The sequence below is a fragment of the Rosa chinensis genome, chromosome 2 (genome assembly GCF_002994745.2).
Source record: "Rosa chinensis cultivar Old Blush chromosome 2, RchiOBHm-V2, whole genome shotgun sequence".
Classification (NCBI taxonomy): Eukaryota; Viridiplantae; Streptophyta; class Magnoliopsida; order Rosales; family Rosaceae; genus Rosa; species Rosa chinensis.
Genome location: NC_037089.1, coordinates 82,732,032 through 82,752,412, shown reverse-complemented (window position 1 = coordinate 82,752,412; position 20,381 = coordinate 82,732,032). Strand labels below are relative to the sequence as shown.

At 39.8% G+C, this 20,381-nt stretch overlaps 5 protein-coding genes and 1 long non-coding RNA gene across 8 annotated transcripts; 4 read left to right on the top strand and 2 right to left on the bottom strand.

Annotated features, from left to right (window-relative positions):
- Positions 1–13: 13 nt before the first annotated feature.
- LOC112187023 (pentatricopeptide repeat-containing protein At2g36730) lies at positions 14–1,861 on the bottom strand. Its single transcript, XM_024325639.2, has one exon. It carries the CDS (start codon positions 1,756–1,758, stop codon positions 241–243), a length of 1,518 nt encoding a protein of 505 aa, XP_024181407.1. The 5' UTR covers positions 1,759–1,861; the 3' UTR covers positions 14–240.
- Positions 1,862–4,156: 2,295 nt separating this feature from the next.
- On the top strand, positions 4,157–5,264 carry LOC112185214. The gene is made up of 5 exons (XM_024323418.1): positions 4,157–4,363; positions 4,485–4,556; positions 4,659–4,761; positions 4,979–5,125; positions 5,230–5,264. Exons 1-5 carry the CDS (start codon positions 4,157–4,159, stop codon positions 5,262–5,264), a joined length of 564 nt encoding a protein of 187 aa, XP_024179186.1.
- Positions 5,265–9,813: 4,549 nt separating this feature from the next.
- LOC121051651 lies at positions 9,814–10,558 on the top strand. Its single transcript, XR_005806369.1, has 3 exons — positions 9,814–9,934; positions 10,116–10,341; positions 10,450–10,558. It is a non-coding gene; the product is annotated as an uncharacterized LOC121051651 (long non-coding RNA).
- A 372-nt stretch (positions 10,559–10,930) lies between these two features.
- LOC112187022 (ATP-dependent zinc metalloprotease FTSH 6, chloroplastic) lies at positions 10,931–13,866 on the bottom strand. Its single transcript, XM_024325638.2, has 5 exons — positions 13,173–13,866; positions 12,238–12,778; positions 11,838–12,151; positions 11,502–11,742; positions 10,931–11,420 (listed from the first exon to the last, which is right to left on the bottom strand). The coding sequence occupies exons 1-5, from the start codon at positions 13,769–13,771 to the stop codon at positions 11,079–11,081; spliced, it is 2,037 nt and encodes a 678-aa protein (XP_024181406.1). The 5' UTR covers positions 13,772–13,866; the 3' UTR covers positions 10,931–11,078.
- Positions 13,867–14,722: 856 nt separating this feature from the next.
- On the top strand, positions 14,723–15,763 carry LOC112185213 (protein DMP8). Its single transcript, XM_024323417.2, has one exon. It carries the CDS (start codon positions 14,874–14,876, stop codon positions 15,606–15,608), a length of 735 nt encoding a protein of 244 aa, XP_024179185.1. The 5' UTR covers positions 14,723–14,873; the 3' UTR covers positions 15,609–15,763.
- An 829-nt stretch (positions 15,764–16,592) lies between these two features.
- LOC112190743 (cyclin-T1-4) lies at positions 16,593–20,268 on the top strand. 3 transcript variants are annotated; one of them, XM_024330220.2, is made up of 7 exons: positions 16,593–16,867; positions 17,246–17,461; positions 18,412–18,493; positions 18,611–18,745; positions 18,825–18,988; positions 19,099–19,250; positions 19,516–20,268. In XM_024330220.2, the coding sequence occupies exons 2-7, from the start codon at positions 17,295–17,297 to the stop codon at positions 20,082–20,084; spliced, it is 1,269 nt and encodes a 422-aa protein (XP_024185988.1). In that variant the 5' UTR covers positions 16,593–16,867; positions 17,246–17,294; the 3' UTR covers positions 20,085–20,268. The 3 variants fall into 3 exon arrangements, with proteins under 3 accessions (XP_024185988.1, XP_024185989.1, XP_024185990.1); XM_024330221.2 differs by lacking the exon at positions 18,611–18,745; XM_024330222.2 differs by lacking the exon at positions 16,593–16,867 and having other exon boundaries at positions 17,328–17,461; positions 18,363–18,493.
- The last annotated feature ends 113 nt before the right edge of the window (positions 20,269–20,381 follow it).

Genomic DNA, 20,381 nt, shown 5'->3' with positions numbered 1-20,381 from the left:
TCCCCATAATTCTCTCTGTCCATCTTATATATGGAATTACAGGCTTGCAGCTTGCTAAACCAACTTAGTGAAGCAAATTAGTAACATATGCTCTGATCCTGTATTGGATGTAAATGAATAAGAAATTCTGTGCTAGAATAGCAGATATTGAAGTTTGAAAATGAAGGGGGAAAAAAATCAAAACTTTGCTATTCCATCATGAGATTTTGAAATGAAGGAGGTCTCATAAGTGATTTTGGACTACGTGTCAACCAACTTCATGTGCAAGCTCAATATATCTAGTATCCGATAGATATCCTCATAGTCGGATTGAGAATCATAGCCAGAAAAGAACTTATGGATGGATCCACCCAACTCAACGCTGCTCTCCCCTGCCCTCTTCTTCATCCGTTTTTCTTTCATGACCTTCCTCAAATTGGCTGCTTGGTCCCACATACCAGTTTCAGTCAAAAAGTTTGCCACCATCACAAAATTCCCACTCCTACTCGGCTCCAATTCAAGCAATTTCTCTCTAACTTTATTTCCTACCCCTAGTTCGTCATTTACATCATGAGTACTGCATGCACTAAGCAATGTTCTGCATATGATGGGATCAGGTTCAAAGGGCATGCTCTTCATGAATCTATAAGCCTCCATCAGACGGCCAGAACGCCCTAAGATATCCACCATGGCACCATAATGTATCATCATAGGTGTAATTCCATAAACATGTTCCATATCATGAAAGTATCGGTATCCATCATCCACCAGTCCAGCGTGGCTACAAGCACAGAGGACTCCGAGAAATGTGACATAATTTGGGCATATCGAAGAGTTCAACATCTTTGGGAAAAGCTCAAGCGCTTCCTTGGCAAACCCATGCTGAGCTAGGCCTAGAATCATTGCACTCCATGTCCACACATTCCGCCCCTCCATTCTATCAAAAACCAACCTGGCATAACCCAAAGCCCCAGATTTCGCATACATGTCGACAAGCGCAGTACCCAACTGACAATTCAAGACCAAGCCCCTCGCAATTACATAGGAGTGAACCCCTCGTCCTAAGCTCAAGTTCCCAAGCTCGGAACACGCATTCAACACGACCACCATCGTAGTCTCATCCGGCTCAAACCTACACTCCCTCATCTTCACAAAATACACAATCCCATCACTCAACCGCAAATTATCAACGCAAGCGGTCACAACCGCATTCCACGAAACAACGCTCCTCTCAGACATTCCATCGAACACCTTGACTGCGTCCTTGATCTTCTTGCAATCCCCATAAAAATGAACCAAATTGTTCTGAACATACAAATCACAGTCCAAACCCAACTTGAAAACATATCCATGAGCTTGCCTCCCTTCTTTCAGCGCCGGGACCATGGCGCAGGACTTGAGAAGAAAAGGGAAGGTAAGCTTGTTGGGCCTAACTCCGCGGCGGAGCATTGCGCGAAAAGCCCAGATGGCCTCTCTGGGTGAGTCACTGGAGGCGTAGCCTCGGATGAGGAAGTTCCAGGAAGACGGCGGCGAAGCATGGGAGTGGTGGAGGAGGGTTTGAGCGTAGGTGAAGTTTTTGGCGGGAGATAAAGCGCAGAAGCGGATGAGTTGGGTGAGGAGGTAGGGGTCTCTGTGGAGGCCAGAGAGTTGGATTTGGGCGTGAATTTGAGAGAAGGGTTTGAAGGAGAGGCAGAGGTTGAGGAGGAAGAGACATTGGTGCTTCTTGGAGCCAAAGTTTGAATTACAGGCTTTGGCGGGTGGGATTGGAAGCCGAACCATTCATTAGCAAAGTGGTCACACTCGCTCTCAAAATCTAGTTCAACCCTCAAAACATTTTGGCAAAATTGTGGATATCAGGCGGACTGTGGAAGAAAGCCCAAAGAATTTTGGCAAAATTGGTTTGAGATCGTTAGACCTTCGAAGAAAGCCCACAATAAAGTAGTGATGAAAATGAAAGTGTCAAGATATTATAAGATGGAGAAGATAAAAGGGTGAGGAACTTTGCCGACGAATTTTCAGCTGTGAGAAAAAAGAGGAATGATTTTTGCAAACGTATAAATAGATTTTTTAGATGATACAAACTATTATAACTGTCACGTATAAACACGTTCAAAATTCGATGAAAACAAAAACAAAAGTAAAATAATTTGCATGTGCAGCTGAAAACATTCGTTTATGTCAGGCTTTTTATTAGACAGAGTATTCTAGATTTTGTTTTTCCACTTTTCCGAACATAAAATAGGCTCGGAGTCAGCATTAATATATCCAATCTTGAGGATACCATTGTTGCGCACCTCGTTATAAATGTGACGAGATACTAAAAATTTGAGGCTTGTGGACTGAACAAATACTGATTTTCCTCCATAGATTTCTCTATCTCGCTCTTCCATCTCTCTTCTCTCTTTCTTTCTTATTCCTCTCTCAAGGATCGCGATATGGTCAGATCCATTAAGCGATACTATCTAGCGGTGGCCTATGGGTATGTCAGTCATAGATCTTCTTCAACAATTTTGGTGCTTCAATGGTTTCATAAGATCAAGTTGCCCACCTCCCTATAAATGTGACTAGATATTAAAATTTTGAGGTAAATGGACTATACAAACATTCAGGGCCGGTCCTGACATTATAGAGGTCTGAGGCGAATGATTAAAATGTGGCCTCATGAATGGTGTTCGACTGTTCAATCAATAACCAAATTTATTTTATTTAATAATAAAATTTAATTTTCATATAGTATTTCTATATTGTTTTCTTAAATTATAAGGGAAAAAATAAGTTTTTTTTTTTTATACGATAAGGGAAAAAATAAGTTAAACTCATATATATTAGTAACAAAAAAAAAGGAACTAAAGGTGATTACACCAAAAGAAATCAGAAAAAAAAAAAAAGCAAAGTGAATTATATTGAATGAGCTGAGAATCGAACCTGCATGGGGTGCCTCATAAAAACAGGCCACTAGATTCCCTACCAACTAAACTATAATGGTCAATTCAGTAACATGGCCGAAGAAAAAGTATAATCAATTATTGATGTCGATCTGTATTTATATTCAAAAAAAAAAACTGACGGAGGCCCGCTGGAGGCCGGTGGCCTGAGGCGGCTACCTCATGTAGCAACCCTCAAGGCCGGCCTTGCAAACATTAATCTCTCTCTCTCTCTCTCTCTCTCTCTCTCTCTCTCTCTCCCTCCCTCTCTCCTCCTCCTTTCCACTCTTCTTTCTCTCTCAAGGATCATGATATGGTCAGATCTATGAGGCGATACTATCTAGTGGTGGCCTATGGCTTTATAAGAGTTTGCAATTCTGGTAATTGGTAGTCTCTTAGCTAACTTATCGGATGGTTTTGAAGTTCAAAGCTATTATACTTCATTCAAAAAACTTGAGAAATGTGGCCTGCTACAATCATGTATATCCAATGTCACTTATGTATATAGCAACATTTTCTTTGATGCAACAGTATCAATTATCACCATAGATGGAAAAAATTTTAAGTACTGAATGTCAAATACTATATCTTAGATTCTTAGCTAATGGAATAGCCATGCCAATTTATATCTTCAATTTATCATAATTTCGGAAAAAAGGTTAGTGAAACATAATTTGTTCATTTCAATTTCCAACTCACTCAAGTAGCTAGGAGGACTTCGGCAAAAGCATAGGGATATAAGAGTAAAGTCCGCCAACATAATTCCGAGTTGGTCTAACCGCTCAAATAAAGCCAAACCCGGCCAGAAACGAACGAAATAGAAGCACAACCCACGCACTTCTGCATGAAATTGAAATTAGGTGGCAGAAACCTCGACTTCGCGTCGGTGTTCTACTCTGCCCTCGGCCAAATGGACCTTTAACCTTACGCAATTCACGAAGCTGGATCAGGGTCCGACTTAGCTCTGGGATATCGGAGCCTACGCCCACCACCGGCACAAACAGCATTATAAATGTGACCAGCTTCTCAACCAGTGGTCATGCAAAACACACAATAGCTCGTTGCTGAGTTCGAGAGAGAGCAAGAGGTCTGACCAGAAGAGATCTTATTCTTCTGCCTCTCTCGGTGTATAATCTTACCCTTTGCTGGCTAGTTCCTACTCTTTTGCTTTTGCCTCTTAGGTCCTTGTCTTCTCGATCGATCTTGTTCTTCATTTCTTAATCTCTGATGCTTCTCGAGCAGGTGTTATTATAATGGAGAGTTCAAGCAGTGAAAGCTTGGAGGTGTCAGTCTCCACCGTCGCCGAATCAGTCAGAGAGGAAGCTGGCAACATGCCAGAGGACGAGCGATCCTCTTCCGTCTCCTTGACGACTGTTTTGAGCCCCGAATGCCGAATCTGTCAGACGGAGGACTCCATCGACCACACGGAGGCTCCTTGCCGGTGCAATGGCACCCTAAAGGTATATATATGATATACACCGTACCACATGATACAGGTGCATGCATATAGTAGATTACTCGTATACGGGGCTCCGTGTGAATCAATATGATTTACGTTTCTTTATTTTGATATGCGCGCAGTTTGCGCACAGAGATTGTATCCAGCGATGGGTCAATTCTCGTTTCAAGGCTACTTGTGAGATCTGTAACCAGGTACATACATAACCTGCGCACAGAAAATACGTACATTAGTACTTGTTTTGGATAATACGTACCAATATTTAATTGTGTTTAATTTTGTCTGAAACGTAGCAGTATGAGGGTGGTTATAGAGTAACGGTGCCACCACCTGCAACGCCGCCGCAGCCTACGAGGAGGGAGATTGAGGAGATTAGGAGGGTGATGGAGGAGGCTGAAGGTTGCATGCAGCGGCAGCAAGAGCAGAATTATACCTCGCTCGACTTAATGCGGCAAACAATACCGTTTTAAGTCGAAGTGCTCTTTGCCGCATTGCTATCCTCGTTGTAAGCCACCCTAAATTGATTGCTTAATTAAATTCATGAAATAAATGACAAAACGAAATCTTATATATCTATACATATAATAGCTCGCGGTTTTTCTGTTTGTTGTTATAGGTTATCGGTTTTTACATTCTGAGAATCTGATCATAGCGAGTAACGTAGGCGGCGGCCTTCAGATTCGGATTGGACAGCCTTCACCTTCACCTTGGCCTCAATTATCTCCTCAATTCACCAGGGATAATAATAGTCCAGGACTCCAGGGTTAGTGTGGCCGGAGTTACATTTGCATCTCCTTTTCTCAATTAATTATCTTTTTATGAACTCACTTTTCCATCTCTCGTCTGTCTATTGTTTCAATTGCGCAGTGATTGGCGTTTTTGGGGTTGAGAACAGCATATAGTAATTAATGCTTATATATGTTGCTGTGGTCGTAAGTTGACTATTAATCTACATAATATAACACAATCCATTTTCAAAAAAAAAAATGTGCAGTTTGATTATTGTTATTCCATTAAGATTAACATCACAGTTCATCATTATGATGGTAGCTCTCTGTAAACAGGTTTTGGCTTGCAAGTTCGTGGGTGGGTAAGGACGGCCCGACAAAAATTGGTTCAGAAACAACCGTTTAGTCTTCATCTTCGATTTACTGAATCAATCCGAACAGGAGGGGATTTCGAGTCGGAGGCTGATCCTCCCCCGTCAGAATCGCAATGGCATTGCAGTTGATGGATAACTGAAGATCTGTATCTGTGTATGATCATGATGAATATGTGTAGGTTGAATTGATAGTTTTTGATATGGAGTCGGAGGCTGATCCGCATCCGTCAGAATCGCAGTGGCATTGCAGTTGATGGATAACTGAAGATCTGTATCTGTGTATGATCATGATGAATATGTGTAGGTTGTATTGATAGTTTATGTGCTGGATTGGTATGAGCAATGATGGTTGCAAAGAGCACCATGCAATTGATGCTTCAATTAAGTACTCGAATAATCGGTTCCCTCAAATGTAAATCATGCAATGTAATGTAGTGACTGATGAGTTATAGGCAAAAATATACGTCATAGTGAAACTGAAACTCGTGTATTTTGTTTGTGGATGCCTATTTTCATTGAATATACATAGTTTCATCATAATGTATAAATTTTTCACATACATTCTATTTGGTTTTCATGCTAAGTAACGACAAAATTTTACATATAATTTTTCACATTTTAAAAGTAAGATTTTTAAGTTTGTCATAATCTAGATGATGAGTGATGACATACTAACATGCACATCATCACAATTTTCCACATGCTATCACTGAGTAACGACAAAGTCATATATAATAGTGAAATTACGTATATTCTGTTTGTAGATGTCTATTTTTACTGAATATACATAGTTATACTGTAACGTATAATTTCTCCACGTGCCATTCTATTTGTATTTTTCGTATTGAACAATAACAAAATTTTACATATAATTCAGATACCGATTTTTTAAAGTTATGCGATAGAAATATGACGGATGTGATTTTATTACATGTTTTATTGATTCTGGTACTAATTTGAGGATCTTATAATTAAGTTTAAACGTGTACGTTATTTTTTTTTTTTTTTGAAACAAATAGAAGGATTTTCTTCACACGGTGAAGGAGTCATAAGTAACTTCGCCATTCGCGAAGCACCTTCCATAAGTTCATAGCCGTAAAACAAACCCAGGTAGCAAAAATACTGAGCAAAACATTTCTGAGCGCATTTTCATGTAATGGTAGTAATGTACCAGAACCAGAAAAAAAAACCATTCAATTTGCGCATCCGTTTCTAGATATGGCCTCGTGAAATAGACTCCATCTTTGTAATTTTGCAATTTAGTAACTTGCAAAATTACTAAAAAGGTGAAGGAGACAAGCCAAGACAATCCAACCTTCCAGGCTTCCATAACCGTCAAATTTAAAAACAAGGGTCCTTGACCAAAAGCCCCAAAATGAGCAAAAATTATCTCACTTACTCCAGCAACAGATTTTAATTTCCACTAACCCAATTTGAACTAAAATAACAATTTTACCATCCATCTAATTAATGAATTACATCCATATGACATCAATTTTCTCTCCTCTCTCCCTATCCCTCTGCGATCTGCAGTCTCTCTCTCTCTCTCTCTCTCTCTCTCATCCCTCTCCGATCTGCTCTCTCTCACCGCCGTCGTCATTTTCAAATTCTGCCGTCGATCTCACTAGGCTCGCAACGACGTCCCCGGAATGGTTTGGGTAGTCGCGGAGGCCAGGAGATTTCGTCGGATCCAGTTTTGGAGATCGTCTCTGAGCGCCAGTTATGGACATCATCTACGAGCGCCTCCGCCTCTGCTTCACCGCCTGCGACACCGTCAACTGCACCGACTCCCTCTTTGACAATCTCAACGCCGGCCATGGAGCCCGCAAGAAGGACCACCACCATAAAATCATCACCAGCGACTCTTCTGCTGGAGACGACGGTGCCGACCCGACCCGATCAGGGCTTAGCCTTGTTGGAATTCGGATCTTCTTGTTTGGTTCCTTATATTTGAGTCCAGTTTGGCAGGTTTGGCACAGTTTCGACTGCGACAAAAATGGAGAAGATGACATGGGTGCCCAGATCAATTTATCTGTTTTTTTTTTTTTTTCATAAAATGGTGCAGAATTCCTAGAAAGAAAGAAAAAATGAAGGAAAAAAGGTTCTATTGGGGCAATAGAAGTATGTTAAAGCGTCTATTGGGGGGCAATAGACTTTTTGAATTAATGTAATCTTCTCATTTTTTCTTTAATCAAAGTTTTATTTGTCTAAATCTAGGAAGAATAGTTCCTATTCTGGTGACTGAAAGTTCTATTGAGGGGCAATACATGGCTGATAATCGTCTATTGGGAGGCAATGCATGGCTAATAGATATCTATTGGGGGGCAATAGACCTCTATTGCCCCTTTATTGATGGGCAATAGATGTCTATTGAGGTAATAAACATTTCCCGGTGAGGTTTTCTGAAAGGTCCGATGGGAGGCCGCCGGAGAAGGGAATCCGGCGACCGGTGACCGGATTCCGGCTGCTGGTGACCGGCTCCGGCGAAGTCTCATATGGCTTCTCTCTCTCTTTCTAAGTAACAAAGGGTAAGAGTAAAATGGTATTAAAAAAGGGGTCGTGACCACTTACCCAATTTTAACCAAAAAATTGCCCACTTGCTCCACTAAGGATTTTTTGACCCCATTTACCCAATCTAACTTCTACTGACATAATTACCCTCATTTTAATCTCTCTCCTCCCCCCTCACTGATCTCTCTCTCTCTCTCTCTCTCTCTCTCTCTCTCTCCCCACATCCGCACCTCCGGTGCGACGTCGAAATTAGGATTAGCGCTTTCTCTCTCCGGTGCGGCGTCGAACTCCAGATCATGCCTGAAGCTCTCTCTCCGGTGTGGCGGTGCGGCGTCGAACTCCGAATCACGCCTGAAGCTCTCTCTCTCCACTGGCGGGGCGGCCTCGAACTCCAGATCTTGCCTGAAGCTCTCTTTTCACCTCCGGTGCCGCGTCGAACTCCGGAATCACCCTGAAGCTCCAGTCGGAACTATCAGAGTTTAACTAAGTCTAGATGCAGAGTGTCGACGGCAAGGCCGATAACAGGTTGGTGTAGACCATTGCTTTGCTTATGCTGCTCTTCGCAATTCTGTTCACTGTTTCTGCTATAGGTATCGGGCCTCACCCATCTTCAATCTATTTTGTCCATGGCAATTCCCTTCACTGCTTCTGCAATGGGTCTCGGGCCTCACCCATTGAAGTCGGAGAAGGGAGATCCGCAACCGTCAAAGTCAATGATGGGAGGAGAAGAAGAAGTGGGTGCCCATAGCATTTTCTGGGTGCCCGGACTTTTTTTTTTCCTGCATCCTGAGTTTTTTTTTTTTTTTTAATTTTTTTCGGCAGTAGACACATTATTGGCCCCCAGTAGACTTTGATATGATGGACAGGGATCACTATAGTGTGGTGTTTTGATAAGTTACCTGTTGTTTTCTGTGTATTAAAGTCAAATTATCTGTGAATCCTACAAAATGGTGCATTTTTTGTGGTCTATTGGGAGGCAGTAGAGACATTGGACTTTGTATTGGGGGCAATAATATGATTACTGGGGGGCAGTAATATGATTATAAATTGATCAATTGTGCCTGTAGTGTATTCATTTTGGTTTTGGGAGTTCATACAATTCACTGGACGGCAATAATATGATTTTTGGAAGGCAATAATATGATTACTGGGGGGCAGTAATATGATTACTGGGGGGCAATAATAGCCGGATTCCGGATTTCGGTTACCGGTTTCCGGAATCCGGTAATCGGTCGCTGGAATCCGGTTACCGTTCGCCGGAGTCCGGTCACCTGTCGCCGGAGACCGCGCCGGCCACTGGTCACCGGAGCACAGCAAGGTGGAAGGTGACTTCTCTCTCTAAGTGAGAAAGAAGGAGAGGGCAAAAAAGTCTCAAAAAAAAAAAAATTAATTGGGTGAAGGGGAAATAATCCCTTAGAGTGTTTTGGGTAAATGGGGTTAAAAAACAGTTGGTGGAGCAAGTGGGCAATTTTTAGACTAAAATCGGGTAAATGATCATTTTCCCATTAAAAAAATTAAAAACAAAAAACAAAATCTTAATAGGATATTATGGAAGACCTCCTTAGAGTGTTTTGGGTAAGAGAGAATTAAAAAAACTTAATGGGGTAAGTGGGAACAAAATTCCTAGAAATGGGGTAAATGGACAAAAACCCTAAAAAGAAACCGGGAAGCATAAAAAACAGAGCAAAAAGCAACAAATACTGAGAAAAACTATGCACTCACAGAAATTTCATGTGATGGAAGTAATGTGTCAGAAAAAAACACCCAATTTGCGCATCCGTTTCCAGATCTGGCCTGGTGAAATGGGCTTCATCTCTGTAATTTAGCATGGTTTCCGGGCAGATTCAGGCTCAAAGTCAGCTTCGGTGTGTCCCAGCCTAACCCACCTCCAGCACTCACAGTGCCATAAATGTGACGAGCTGCTAAACCCTTCGATGCAACACACAAGCTTAGCTAGATGTGAGTGTGAGTTTAAGAAAGCCTGGGAATTTTAGAGAGATCAAAGTATCGAATTCTCTGTCTAGCTAGCTTTCCATTCAGTTCATTATTCTTGAGCACATTATTCTTCCTCAAGTTCCAATTTTGTCTCATTTGATCAAATGAGCTTGGTCTTTATTAATATATTTTGTTCCTGTTTCAGATTGTTACGGTTGAACATGCATATTTAATGGAGAATTCGAGCAGGGAGGAGATTACTGATGAGTCGGACGCAGAAACCGGTTCATATGTCGGAAGGAGCAACCTAGACAAGCATGAAGAACGCAGAATCTGCTATTGTACTTTTATGATCTTCCTCCTCTTCAAGCGGCGGCGAATGCAGAATCTGCCAAGTTGAGGACTTCATGCATTGATAAAATGGAAAAATGGTATACCTTTTGTACTAAAAACTCCAGTGTGAATTCAAAACGTTTTATTTTGTATATTAGATTCTTAGTGTTCTAATCTAGTTCTAATCTATGTAATTTCTGGTTCAGGTGATTACGGTTGAACATGTATATTTAATGGAGAATTTGACATGGAGAACTTGGCTGTCTCCTCTGTTGAACAGATTGATTAGAGGAGATTAGGTGTGGTGAAATTGGGCACAGATCAGGAGCCATCATGTGCTGAAAGCAAAATCCCATGCTTAAGACTCCATCGCGACAAAGTTAGTTCCTCTTTGTTGTTCCAGCACCTTTTTTTTTTTTAATTAAAAAAAAAAGTGCAGGATCAACAAAAAGTAGCCAACTCAACAAAGTTTTAAAACCGCAGAAAACTGCTAACTCAACATCCAAAAAATCACCAAAGTTTACGCCTCTGCAGATCAATCAATGTATAGGTGAAGATCTGCATTTGTGTATGATCATTATAAATATCTGTTGGTTATATAGAGTTTGTCTTTGATGACGGCCAATTGGCCATGAGCAATGATATATGATATATGGTTGTAAATTTACCAAGAATGATAATTTAACATTGTTCCCCTAAATGGAATTAGTAGTGTAGTGAGATTATTCCTGTAATTTGTAATATATCATTACATGAACATAACCGAACTTGTGATAATCTATATACATGACAATGTCACTACTATCTTTACATCAGTTGTCCTACCTTATACCTACTAGGCTTCAATCATCTCCCTGACCGAGTTTCTATCCGGCTCTACCATAGAAGTATCAGTAAATTCAGACAGAATTGCCCTGAACTCATCTCCGGTGAGGATCTCCTTTTCTAATAGTACATCTACTAAATTATCAATGGCTTCCCGGTTATTCCTTATATGCTTCTTTGCAACTTCGTATGCACTTTCAACTATATGTCTTACTGACAAGTCAATATCCTCTGCAAGTTTTTCGGACATAGTGTTCCTTGCTAGCATCCTCAACACTACATCACTGCTTTGGGCCGCTGGGTCTGTCAATGCCCATGGTCCAATCTCGGACATGCCAAACATTGTTACCATCTGAAAAGATTAATAGGAAAGTGTTAGTTTGGTTTTAAGGATTTAGTGCCTAACTTTAGCTCTTAAATATGTTACATGTACCTGTCTTGCTATTTGTGTGACCTGCTGCAAGTCTCCTGCTGCACCGGTTGTTATTTCTGGCTCTCCAAAAATTACTTCTTCTGCTGCTCTACCTCCTAGACCTCCAACTATTCTAGCAAACAGCTGTTGCTTAGAAATAAGAGCGGGATCTTCACCCGGTAAGAACCATGTGAGACCTCGAGCTTGGCCTCGGGGAATAAGAGAGACCTTCTGCACTGGATCATGGCCTGGAGTCAATGTTCTGCAATTCATCACAAACAATACGAATACATTAGTTTTAGTACACAATGTTGAGAGTATAATGTAACACATATGAGGAACGAATGTTCTACTTACGCGCAAATGGCGTGGCCTACTTCATGGTAAGCCACAAGAGTTTTGTTCTTTCCATCAGTCATTTTGGTGCCTTCCATCCCTGCAACAATTCGATCAATCGAATCATCTATTTCTTTCATTGTTATCTTATCTTTGCCTCTCCTGCCAGCAAGAATCGCAGCTTCATTCATGAGGTTTGCAAGATCTGCACCGCTGAAGCCAGGAGTTCTCATAGCAATAATGTCAAGAGAAACACTCTTATCAAGCTTCTTGTTGCTACTATGCACCTTTAATATATCATTTCTTCCCTTAATATCTGGCAATCCAACTGTGACCTACACGACAACAAAGACAAATGTATACATCAGTTTCGTAATTCAAACACTTCAAGAAGACTTATTACATAGCTTAGAGAGCTTACTTGTCTGTCAAACCTTCCGGGCCTAAGCAAAGCAGAATCAAGAATTTCAGGGCGATTAGTAGCAGCAATAACAATTACTCCACTGTTCCCACTAAATCCATCCATTTCAGTAAGCAGCTGATTCAATGTCTGCTCCCTCTCATCATTTCCTCCACCAATTCCTGTCCCTCTTTGCCTCCCAACAGCATCAATTTCATCAATGAAAACCAAGCACGGCGAAGTCTCTTTTGCCTTGTTGAACAAGTCTCTTACTCTAGAAGCTCCTACTCCTACAAACATCTCAATGAACTCTGACCCTGACAGAGAAAAGAAAGGCACCGCTGCCTCTCCTGCAATGGCCTTACCCAGCAATGTCTTTCCGGTCCCTGGTGGCCCTACTAAAAGAACCCCTTTGGGAATTCTTGCACCAACCGCAGCAAACTTCTCTGGAGTTTTGAGAAATTCAACAATCTCTTGGAAATCTTGCTTTGCTTCATCGACCCCAGCCACATCATCAAATGTTACCCCGGTATTCGGTTCCATTTGGAATTTGGCTTTGCTCCTGTTGGTCCATAGTACAAGTATTCATGTCAAGTATTTAGTTGCGTTCATAGTCAGTAACTTATATCGAAAGTACAAAATAGGTAGGTGTATTATTCGAAATTTTTTACTAGAAGAACAGTTAAAAGCTTGGCCATAATCTCACTCTTTTTTTTTTTCCCTCAAAATGGAAAACGTATTCGAACTCGAGACTTCTTTTAACATTTTTGTTGGAGAAAAATTTCTTACACCAAAACTAAATCCTAACCGCTCAAATACCTCTTAATTACTAAATAGGATTAACAGGAATAAAGAATTGTCTACTAACTAAGCTAGAATTTAGTCAAACATCTTGAATTCTTTAAAACATTAGCATATTCATAGCTGAGAAATTTGGTAATAGGAGAGTACTATACCTTCCAAGTCCAAAAGGTAAGTTGGGGCCTCCTGGTATGTTTGGTGATGAACTCCTCAAAAGCAATATCCCAAGAAGTATCAGTGGAAAAGCAAAATTCCCCAACAAGTCCAGTACTGCAGGCCACCAATCCACTTCCCTTGGATGAGCTGCAAAGTCTATGTTCTTCTCTTCTAGTTTCCTCAGCAACTCTGGTGGCAATCCAGGTAGCTGAACTCTGACTCTCTGGAGCTTCTCTAATGTGGGGTTGAAGATCTCGGCGATCGCGACAGTTCCATTCTGATCAAACAGGTCTACCTTCCTCACTACTCCTTCATCCAAGTACTGCAAGAATCTTGAGTATGACATTCTGCTTGAAGTTGATGCAATCGGGCTCTCTGGCTTAGGCTCAGCTTTTGCAGGGTGAGAAACAGAGAGGGATCCAGGCACTATGAGTCCAAGAGTGGCAAAATTTAATAGAGATCTTCGAGTGGATTTCAAGTTTGAGTGAGACTTGTGACATGGGGTTTCTCTGTTGCTGTTGAGGTAGGTGTCCTTGGAAGTTTCCTGGGTTTTACAGACTGGAGAGAGGGAGAGAGATAGAGAGAGAGCAGGTGACATTCTTTTGCCAAAGAGTTGAGGCAGTAGTGTGAGGATTAAGCTTTGAGCAGTTGGTTTGTTTAGTGTAAGTTGTAAGCTGGTTTGGAGGGTGTGTCAAAATAGTGCTATATATGGAGAGATTGGAGGTTTCCAGCACTGCAAATGAGGTTTCCAGCAGTCCAGCACTGCAAATTTGCTTTGTCTGATCTACCTTCCATATGACTCAGGAACTGTCTAGAACTATGTCACATAGGTGATGGGACATCTACAAACTATCCTTTCTTTAAGCCACACACTTGGAAGAAATGAAATGGCACATTGGATTATGCATAATCATAGGTCAAAAGTCAAAACTCAATATCACGTTGTTCTTTGGTTTAATTTTTATGGATCGGTAGTTATAGCTCCATTTGGATCGACCACACAACTAGAACATTTCATGAATACTGTTGAAATGAATAGAGCTACTTTTGGATTGACCACCAGTAGTTAAATTTCATGAATAATTAATTAGTCTAACCGTAGTTATAATTAAAATTCTTCTTCCCCAAAAATAATTAAATAAATGATCACAATCTCCAAATACATTTTCTAAAGACATTTTGTAAGAAATTCAGCAAACAATTGATAAATAATTAGAAATAAGGTGTAGTCATATCTCTTTCCCCGTATTCAAATTGATCGATTTTAATAGATGATTGATGAAAATATGTGTACCAATAAACAGTGTGAATTCAGAACTTTTAATTACCACCAAAACTAAGTGCTCCGATGCTTTTATTCAAACAGTTAGTGTTTTATTTTTTATTTTTGAGACAGTTTCATGGCGCAAAGTGTAAGATTTCTTGGAATTTTGTTTGATATAAATAATATTTCTGGAATTAATTTGCACTTTATTTAGAAAAAGAAGGATTCTGAATGTGGTCGATCTGTGGATATATTACATCAGTTAACTAGTCAATAACCGCCGATAACCCCTCAGTTTTGAATTCAAATCCACAAACCCTCTATATATACATTCCTCAAATCCTCAGAAACGGTTCCCAAAACTATTATCTTCAATCTTCATCTCACTTTCTTCACAGTCGCAAACCCATCATCATCATCAACAACAACCCTCAAAATGGATCCGGATCAACCCCAAGACTCTGGAATCAAAATCTACAACAACGCCGTGTACGGCGACCCACCCGACCCCGAGGACCAGGCCAAGCCCAAGTCCGCCTCCTCCTCCTCCTGCATCGGCTCCAACCCCAGTAAGCCACCTTCTTCATCTCTCCCTCTCGTCCGCCTCAACCACGACCAACTCCACGGCCGCAAACGACGTGCCGTCGCCAAAGGCGTCCAGAAAACCATCTCCAAAACCTCTATGCTCGTCAACTTCCTCCCCACCGGAACCCTCCTCACTTTCGAGATGGTCCTCCCCGCCATCTACCGCAACGGTGAATGCACCACCGTCACCACCACCATGACTCACGTCCTCCTAGGGATCTGCTCCCTCTCCTGCTTCTTCTTCCACTTCACCGACAGTTTTAAAGGCGCCGATGGGAAGATGTACTACGGCTTCGTGACTCCGAAGGGGTTGGCGGTTTTCAAGCCGGGGCTGACGGTGGACGTGCCAAAGGATGAGAGGTATAGGGTGGGGCTGACGGACTTTGTTCATGCCATAATGTCGGTGATGGTGTTCACGGCGATTGCGTTTTCGGATCGGCGTGTGACGGACTGTATGTTTCCCGGGCACGAGAAGGAGATGGATGAGGTAATGGAGAGTTTCCCGCTGATGGTGGGTATTGTTTGCAGTGGTTTGTTTCTTGTGTTTCCGAATTCTCGCCATGGGATTGGCTGCATGGCCGCATGAACACTAATTAGATTGTTAATTAATTTAGTTTTTAAGTATTGAATAGGGTTTGTTTTGATTGCAATAATGTTGTATTTGTGGTAGGGTTTGAGAAGGTGTTTGTAGTGATGTTGTTGTAATTTGTTCAAACTGTTTGTTACTTCTTTTGTAACTGACCTTAGTGACGATGATGATGATCCGATTAGTTGTAATTTGTATCTGTACATGTGTCTTTTCTTTATGAGATATATGATTACTGTTAGTTATTAAGAAAAAGAAATGCACATTATTTTCTTTTAACGAATTACAAAAAGTATCGTGCATGTGGTGTAACCATATTCTTATATTAAAAAAAAGTGAGTTAAAGCCAGATTGAAGAAATGCATAAACAAGTAATAAAATTAAAACAGATCAATGGTATCCTACATATTAGTCGTTGAAAGAATTTTGTGAAACTCTCCCTTTCACTGTGTTAATGAGTGTAGAGTTGGACTCTAAATCAATTTCAGGCGTCCATGATAATTTTCCCCTTCCCAACATCATGCAAAATGTTTAAAATAAGTTAAAATTCTTAAGTGATGGAATGTGAATGAAATCAATGAATCTATACCAAAGATACCGAGATTGCATTAGGGGATAATGATATAGTGTGAAGTGACAATCATCTTTAATTACAATATGTGGTGGCGGCGTTTTTTAATAATCTTTACTTAAAAAAACTACAATCAGTACATAAAATATTGTGAAAGTTTGAGATCATACGATCTATTTTCAACCGTTTTCAAATTTTTCAAATTAACATTTTTCATCAAAATCTTTTTTTTTTCACTAAAATATCATATTCTTCTTTTATCACAAAAATGTTCCCATATAATTTTTAAACACTCTTTGAAATTTGAATCGATGAAACTCAAAAATGTGCATTAAATTTTTTTTTTTTTTTTTTTACAATTTTTCAAATTAAGAAAAAAAAACTACAAAATAAAATCGATAACTAAAAGAAAGAGACGACCCAAATGATTAAGCCCAGGAACACATCCAAGTAGCAAATCGGATACTTGGTGATCAAGAAAGGCTAATAAGAAATATATAGTTTTTCCTTTTCGGTTTATACCTATCCAAAATTTCCCAAATCTTTTCCCAAAAAGTTTTGTTTCTTCTTTGGTCGAACCCTATTTACCAAATCCCTAAATCTTTCCCCAAATTTCCCACTGGCTCTCCCTCAACTTCAAAGGAGGTCAATAATGCGCCGACTGATTTTCTGACGAGTGAAGAAACAGGTAATGCTCTACTCGATAAACCCATTATGAAATAACCCATAAAGATTGAAATTTCATTGATTTACTGGGTTTGATTTTGAATTTAATCTAGTTCAAATGCGCTCAATTTAACACAATTAGATTGCAAGTTTAAATTTTTTTGCTTCTGTAATTGCAATTTGGAGATTGATGGGTTTGTAATTGTATAAGCTTTTCTGTTATCTGAGTGAAATGGGTTTGGTGAAAGTTGTGAGCTTTAATGAAAATAAATGGGTTTGGTGAAAGTTGTGATCTTTAATGAAAATTTGTAGTAAAATAAGTTCTCATGGGATTTGGGCATAGCATATATAGTTGGGAGGTTTAATAATGAATATTTATTTTGAATGGTTCACCATCCAGGCAAATTACTAGTTGAAGTACAAGTTTGCAAAAGGTTGTGTTATATAGCATGTGCACACCAGAAGAAGAACCACAGTGCCGTGGGTGGTATTTTACGAGGCAGGAGATAGAACATTGGTCTCCATCTCGGAGGGATGGGATTAGCAAGAAGAAAGAGACAGAATTGCGCGAGTTATATTGCTCGTATCTTAAAGAGCTTGGCATGAGGCTTGAATTGTAAGTTGAGGCCATACTTGTATTGATAGTGTCTCAGGTTAGTTATGGCATTTCTGTGGTTTTTCTGACTGTATGGCTTGTTTTGGCTGGCTGACTCCAGTAGAATGGTGAAGTTGTTATTATGTCTACAAACATAGGCTACATTTTCTCTTTATAGCTTGAACGAACAAGAAAGAAACTTCCATCCTTGCTTAAGGCCTGTTCTTTCTATATCAGTTAATCAAGTTGTGTATCGATTAATCAGTTGACATAATTATCTGTCTGTTGATTATGCTATTAATAAGATTCTTTATTTGTGTCTGCGATTAGATGAGATATTTTCGGGATTCTCCATTGGTATGATTGAAATCTTTTTGCGTGCCATCAGCATCTTTATTGTTACTTTGTATGATTGTTTGAATTCCGGTTGAAGCTTCAACCTTTGTTGTCAAATTCTTATTTCTCAGAAACCTCGTCTTCCATGAGGTTTTCGCAAGACCCTTCAGATGAGTTGCCTGCAATTGTAAATTAGATAACCCAAATAAATTGTTTGCTCGTGTTACTCTCCTTTTGAGTGTCTCCATATTTATAAGAGTTACCTTTTTTTTGCATTAGAGTATTGTTTCCTAGATCCTAATTCTATTTTAAGTTGCCTTGGGGGATTATATCTCCTTTCTGTTGTTTCCCTTTTCCAATCAGATTTATGCCACTTTTCTTTAATTTCTCATATGAATCTCAGGGCATATAATAATTCTGGTAAAGGTGATCGATATTATATATCTGTTGTTTCCCTTTTAGTTGCATTAATGTTATTTCCTAGGTCGTATATACTTCTATTTTGAGTTGCCGTGGGGGAAATATGTTTCATTCCTGTTGTTTCCATTTTCCAATCAGATTCTTTAATTACTCATACAAATTTCAGGGCATATAATAATTCCTGGTAAAGGTGATCGATATTATATATCTTTCAGGCCTCAGGTGACAATAGCATGTGCAATGATGTTGTGCCACCGATTTTTCATGCGTCAATCTCATGCTAAGAATGATTGGAAGGTACAGATTTTGTGTATGAGTTTCTGAACAGTGTTAAATAATTTGCATTTATGATTTATCTAGATGTAGCAGAATATGCCATTTTCATTTAAGTACATGGTTGGCAACATTTTTCAGACAATTGCAACTGTAAGCATCTTTGTTGCTTGCAAAATACAAGATACAAGGCGCCCTCTGAATGATGTTCTTCGTGAGGCATCTGATATGCTTCACAAATCGGATGCTTCTGCATTACCATATGTCAGACGAAAAGTATGCAGACGTGCCCATTTGTATAGATCATATGCTGCCTAGTAATCATTGTTGCTTATTTTCTTCCTTCTGTATGTAGGAAGTCTTCAAGGAATTGATTTTAGTTGCAGAGATACTTCTGTTGTCCACAATTGGTTTTGATTTTGAGATGAAGCTTCCGTACATGTCACTTGTTGAAGCTTTAAGGAGATTAGATCTTTTCTCTGTCCTTGCTGAGAGGGCATGGAATTATGTTAATGATTGGTGAGGATTGTATTCTTACATTCAGAGCTTTCCGTATGCATCTTAGGTAGATTTAATGTTTGTATGGTTGCTGTTTCCATGACTGATTGTTCTCATGAATGAATGTCTAGCCTTTGCACATCATTGTGCTTGCAGTATGAGCCCAACTACATTGCAGCTGGTTCACTGTTTCTTGCTGCAGAAATAGAAAAAGTCAAACTTCCTAAAGAGGAGGGAAAAGTCTGGTGGGCGGAATTTAATGTTTCGCCGAAACAGTTACATGGTTAGTTGCAAGTCCTTTCAATTTCTTATTATTTCTGTTTCATTGTTTCTATTGAAGTCATATTCTGATTACCAATTCTCAAACCAAGGGTGGCCATTTAAGTCATGTCTTAATACAGAATCCTTACCTTGGTATGTTTTCTCATATCGTATAGTATTGGTCAGAAATAGTGCCAAATTTGAATAGATTCTTTTTAGTGCCTCCCTTGTTTTTTTATTTTTTAATACTATAAAAGGATTATAACTTCTTTGTAAACTTTTTTCAGATGTCATTCAAGAGATGGTACGTAGTTTGCAGAAGGCAAGCAGAAAACAAGCTCTATCACCCAAAAATGGTGGGAAGGGAAATCAGTCTGAAACTTTAATAAGAAGGCCAAGTGATCCTAGTAGCTCTCAATCATGTGTTTCAAGTGAAGCAGTGGTTGATTGTCATTTTAGGCACAGCACCTTGGTGGAAGAGGACAGAGGACTAGGAGAGTCTATTATGTCTTGCGGCCAAAATGTTGTAGAAGGTGAAAACTGTACCACCACGAAGGAAGCTTTGTCATGTCACACATGTGATAGTGGCAGTCCAAGTGGCAATGTTGAGGATGGTGGTGCTGAGATCAAACCTGTCAGAGGGGAACCAGATGATCAGAACGATAATGCGATTGACATTGACCGGATTAGAGATAAATTGAAGAGGCGGAGATCAGGTGGTAAAGTTTCAAATAAGAAGATGGTGGATGCCACATATGTAGAGGTAGATGCTGAAGCCTGGATAGAAAGTGAGCTTGAAGGTGGTATAGTGCTAGAAGATGCCTCCCCAGAGAAGGAACAAAAGGAGGTCTTGTAAGGTTTTGAATTTTTGAATTGGGCTTTCATGCCATTACTTGTATCACTTCCTTTGTATATCACTTTCGTTGGGAATGTGATTGTGTACTAGTTTGTAGCATCTGCTCTTTTATATGCAGTTGCTACTTGTTAAACTTAGTTCTTTTCATTTTTATCAGTAAAGGAACTTCAGTCATACTCGATCATCTCATGATCCATATTTTAGATCCAGAAAAGATGCCAACTTTTTGCCACCAAGGATCTAACTTTGTTAGACAGATTGAAATTCATCAGTGTATACTGAAGAACAGATCTTTAT

What these genes read in the sequence shown, in the direction of transcription:
- LOC112187023 (XM_024325639.2), bottom strand. Translation starts at nt 1,758, where the DNA reads ATGGTTCGGCTTCCAATCCCACCCGCCAAAGCCTGTAATTCAAACTTT.
- LOC112185214 (XM_024323418.1), top strand. Translation starts at nt 4,157, where the DNA reads ATGGAGAGTTCAAGCAGTGAAAGCTTGGAGGTGTCAGTCTCCACCGTC. An exon ending in CTTGTGAGATCTGTAACCAG is followed by an intron (nt 4,557 to 4,658) that starts GTACATACATAA and finishes GAAACGTAGCAG; the next exon opens with TATGAGGGTGGTTATAGAGT. An exon ending in TAATAGTCCAGGACTCCAGG is followed by an intron (nt 5,126 to 5,229) that starts GTTAGTGTGGCC and finishes TCAATTGCGCAG; the next exon opens with TGATTGGCGTTTTTGGGGTT.
- LOC112187022 (XM_024325638.2), bottom strand. Translation starts at nt 13,771, where the DNA reads ATGTCACCTGCTCTCTCTCTATCTCTCTCCCTCTCTCCAGTCTGTAAA. An exon ending in TTACCTTTTGGACTTGGAAG is followed by an intron (nt 12,779 to 13,172) that starts GTATAGTACTCT and finishes ATGGACCAACAG; the next exon opens with GAGCAAAGCCAAATTCCAAA. An exon ending in TCACACAAATAGCAAGACAG is followed by an intron (nt 11,421 to 11,501) that starts GTACATGTAACA and finishes TAATCTTTTCAG; the next exon opens with ATGGTAACAATGTTTGGCAT.
- LOC112185213 (XM_024323417.2), top strand. Translation starts at nt 14,874, where the DNA reads ATGGATCCGGATCAACCCCAAGACTCTGGAATCAAAATCTACAACAAC.
- LOC112190743 (XM_024330220.2), top strand. Translation starts at nt 17,295, where the DNA reads ATGTGCACACCAGAAGAAGAACCACAGTGCCGTGGGTGGTATTTTACG. An exon ending in CTTGGCATGAGGCTTGAATT is followed by an intron (nt 17,462 to 18,411) that starts GTAAGTTGAGGC and finishes TATATCTTTCAG; the next exon opens with GCCTCAGGTGACAATAGCAT. An exon ending in TGGAATTATGTTAATGATTG is followed by an intron (nt 18,989 to 19,098) that starts GTGAGGATTGTA and finishes ATGAATGTCTAG; the next exon opens with CCTTTGCACATCATTGTGCT.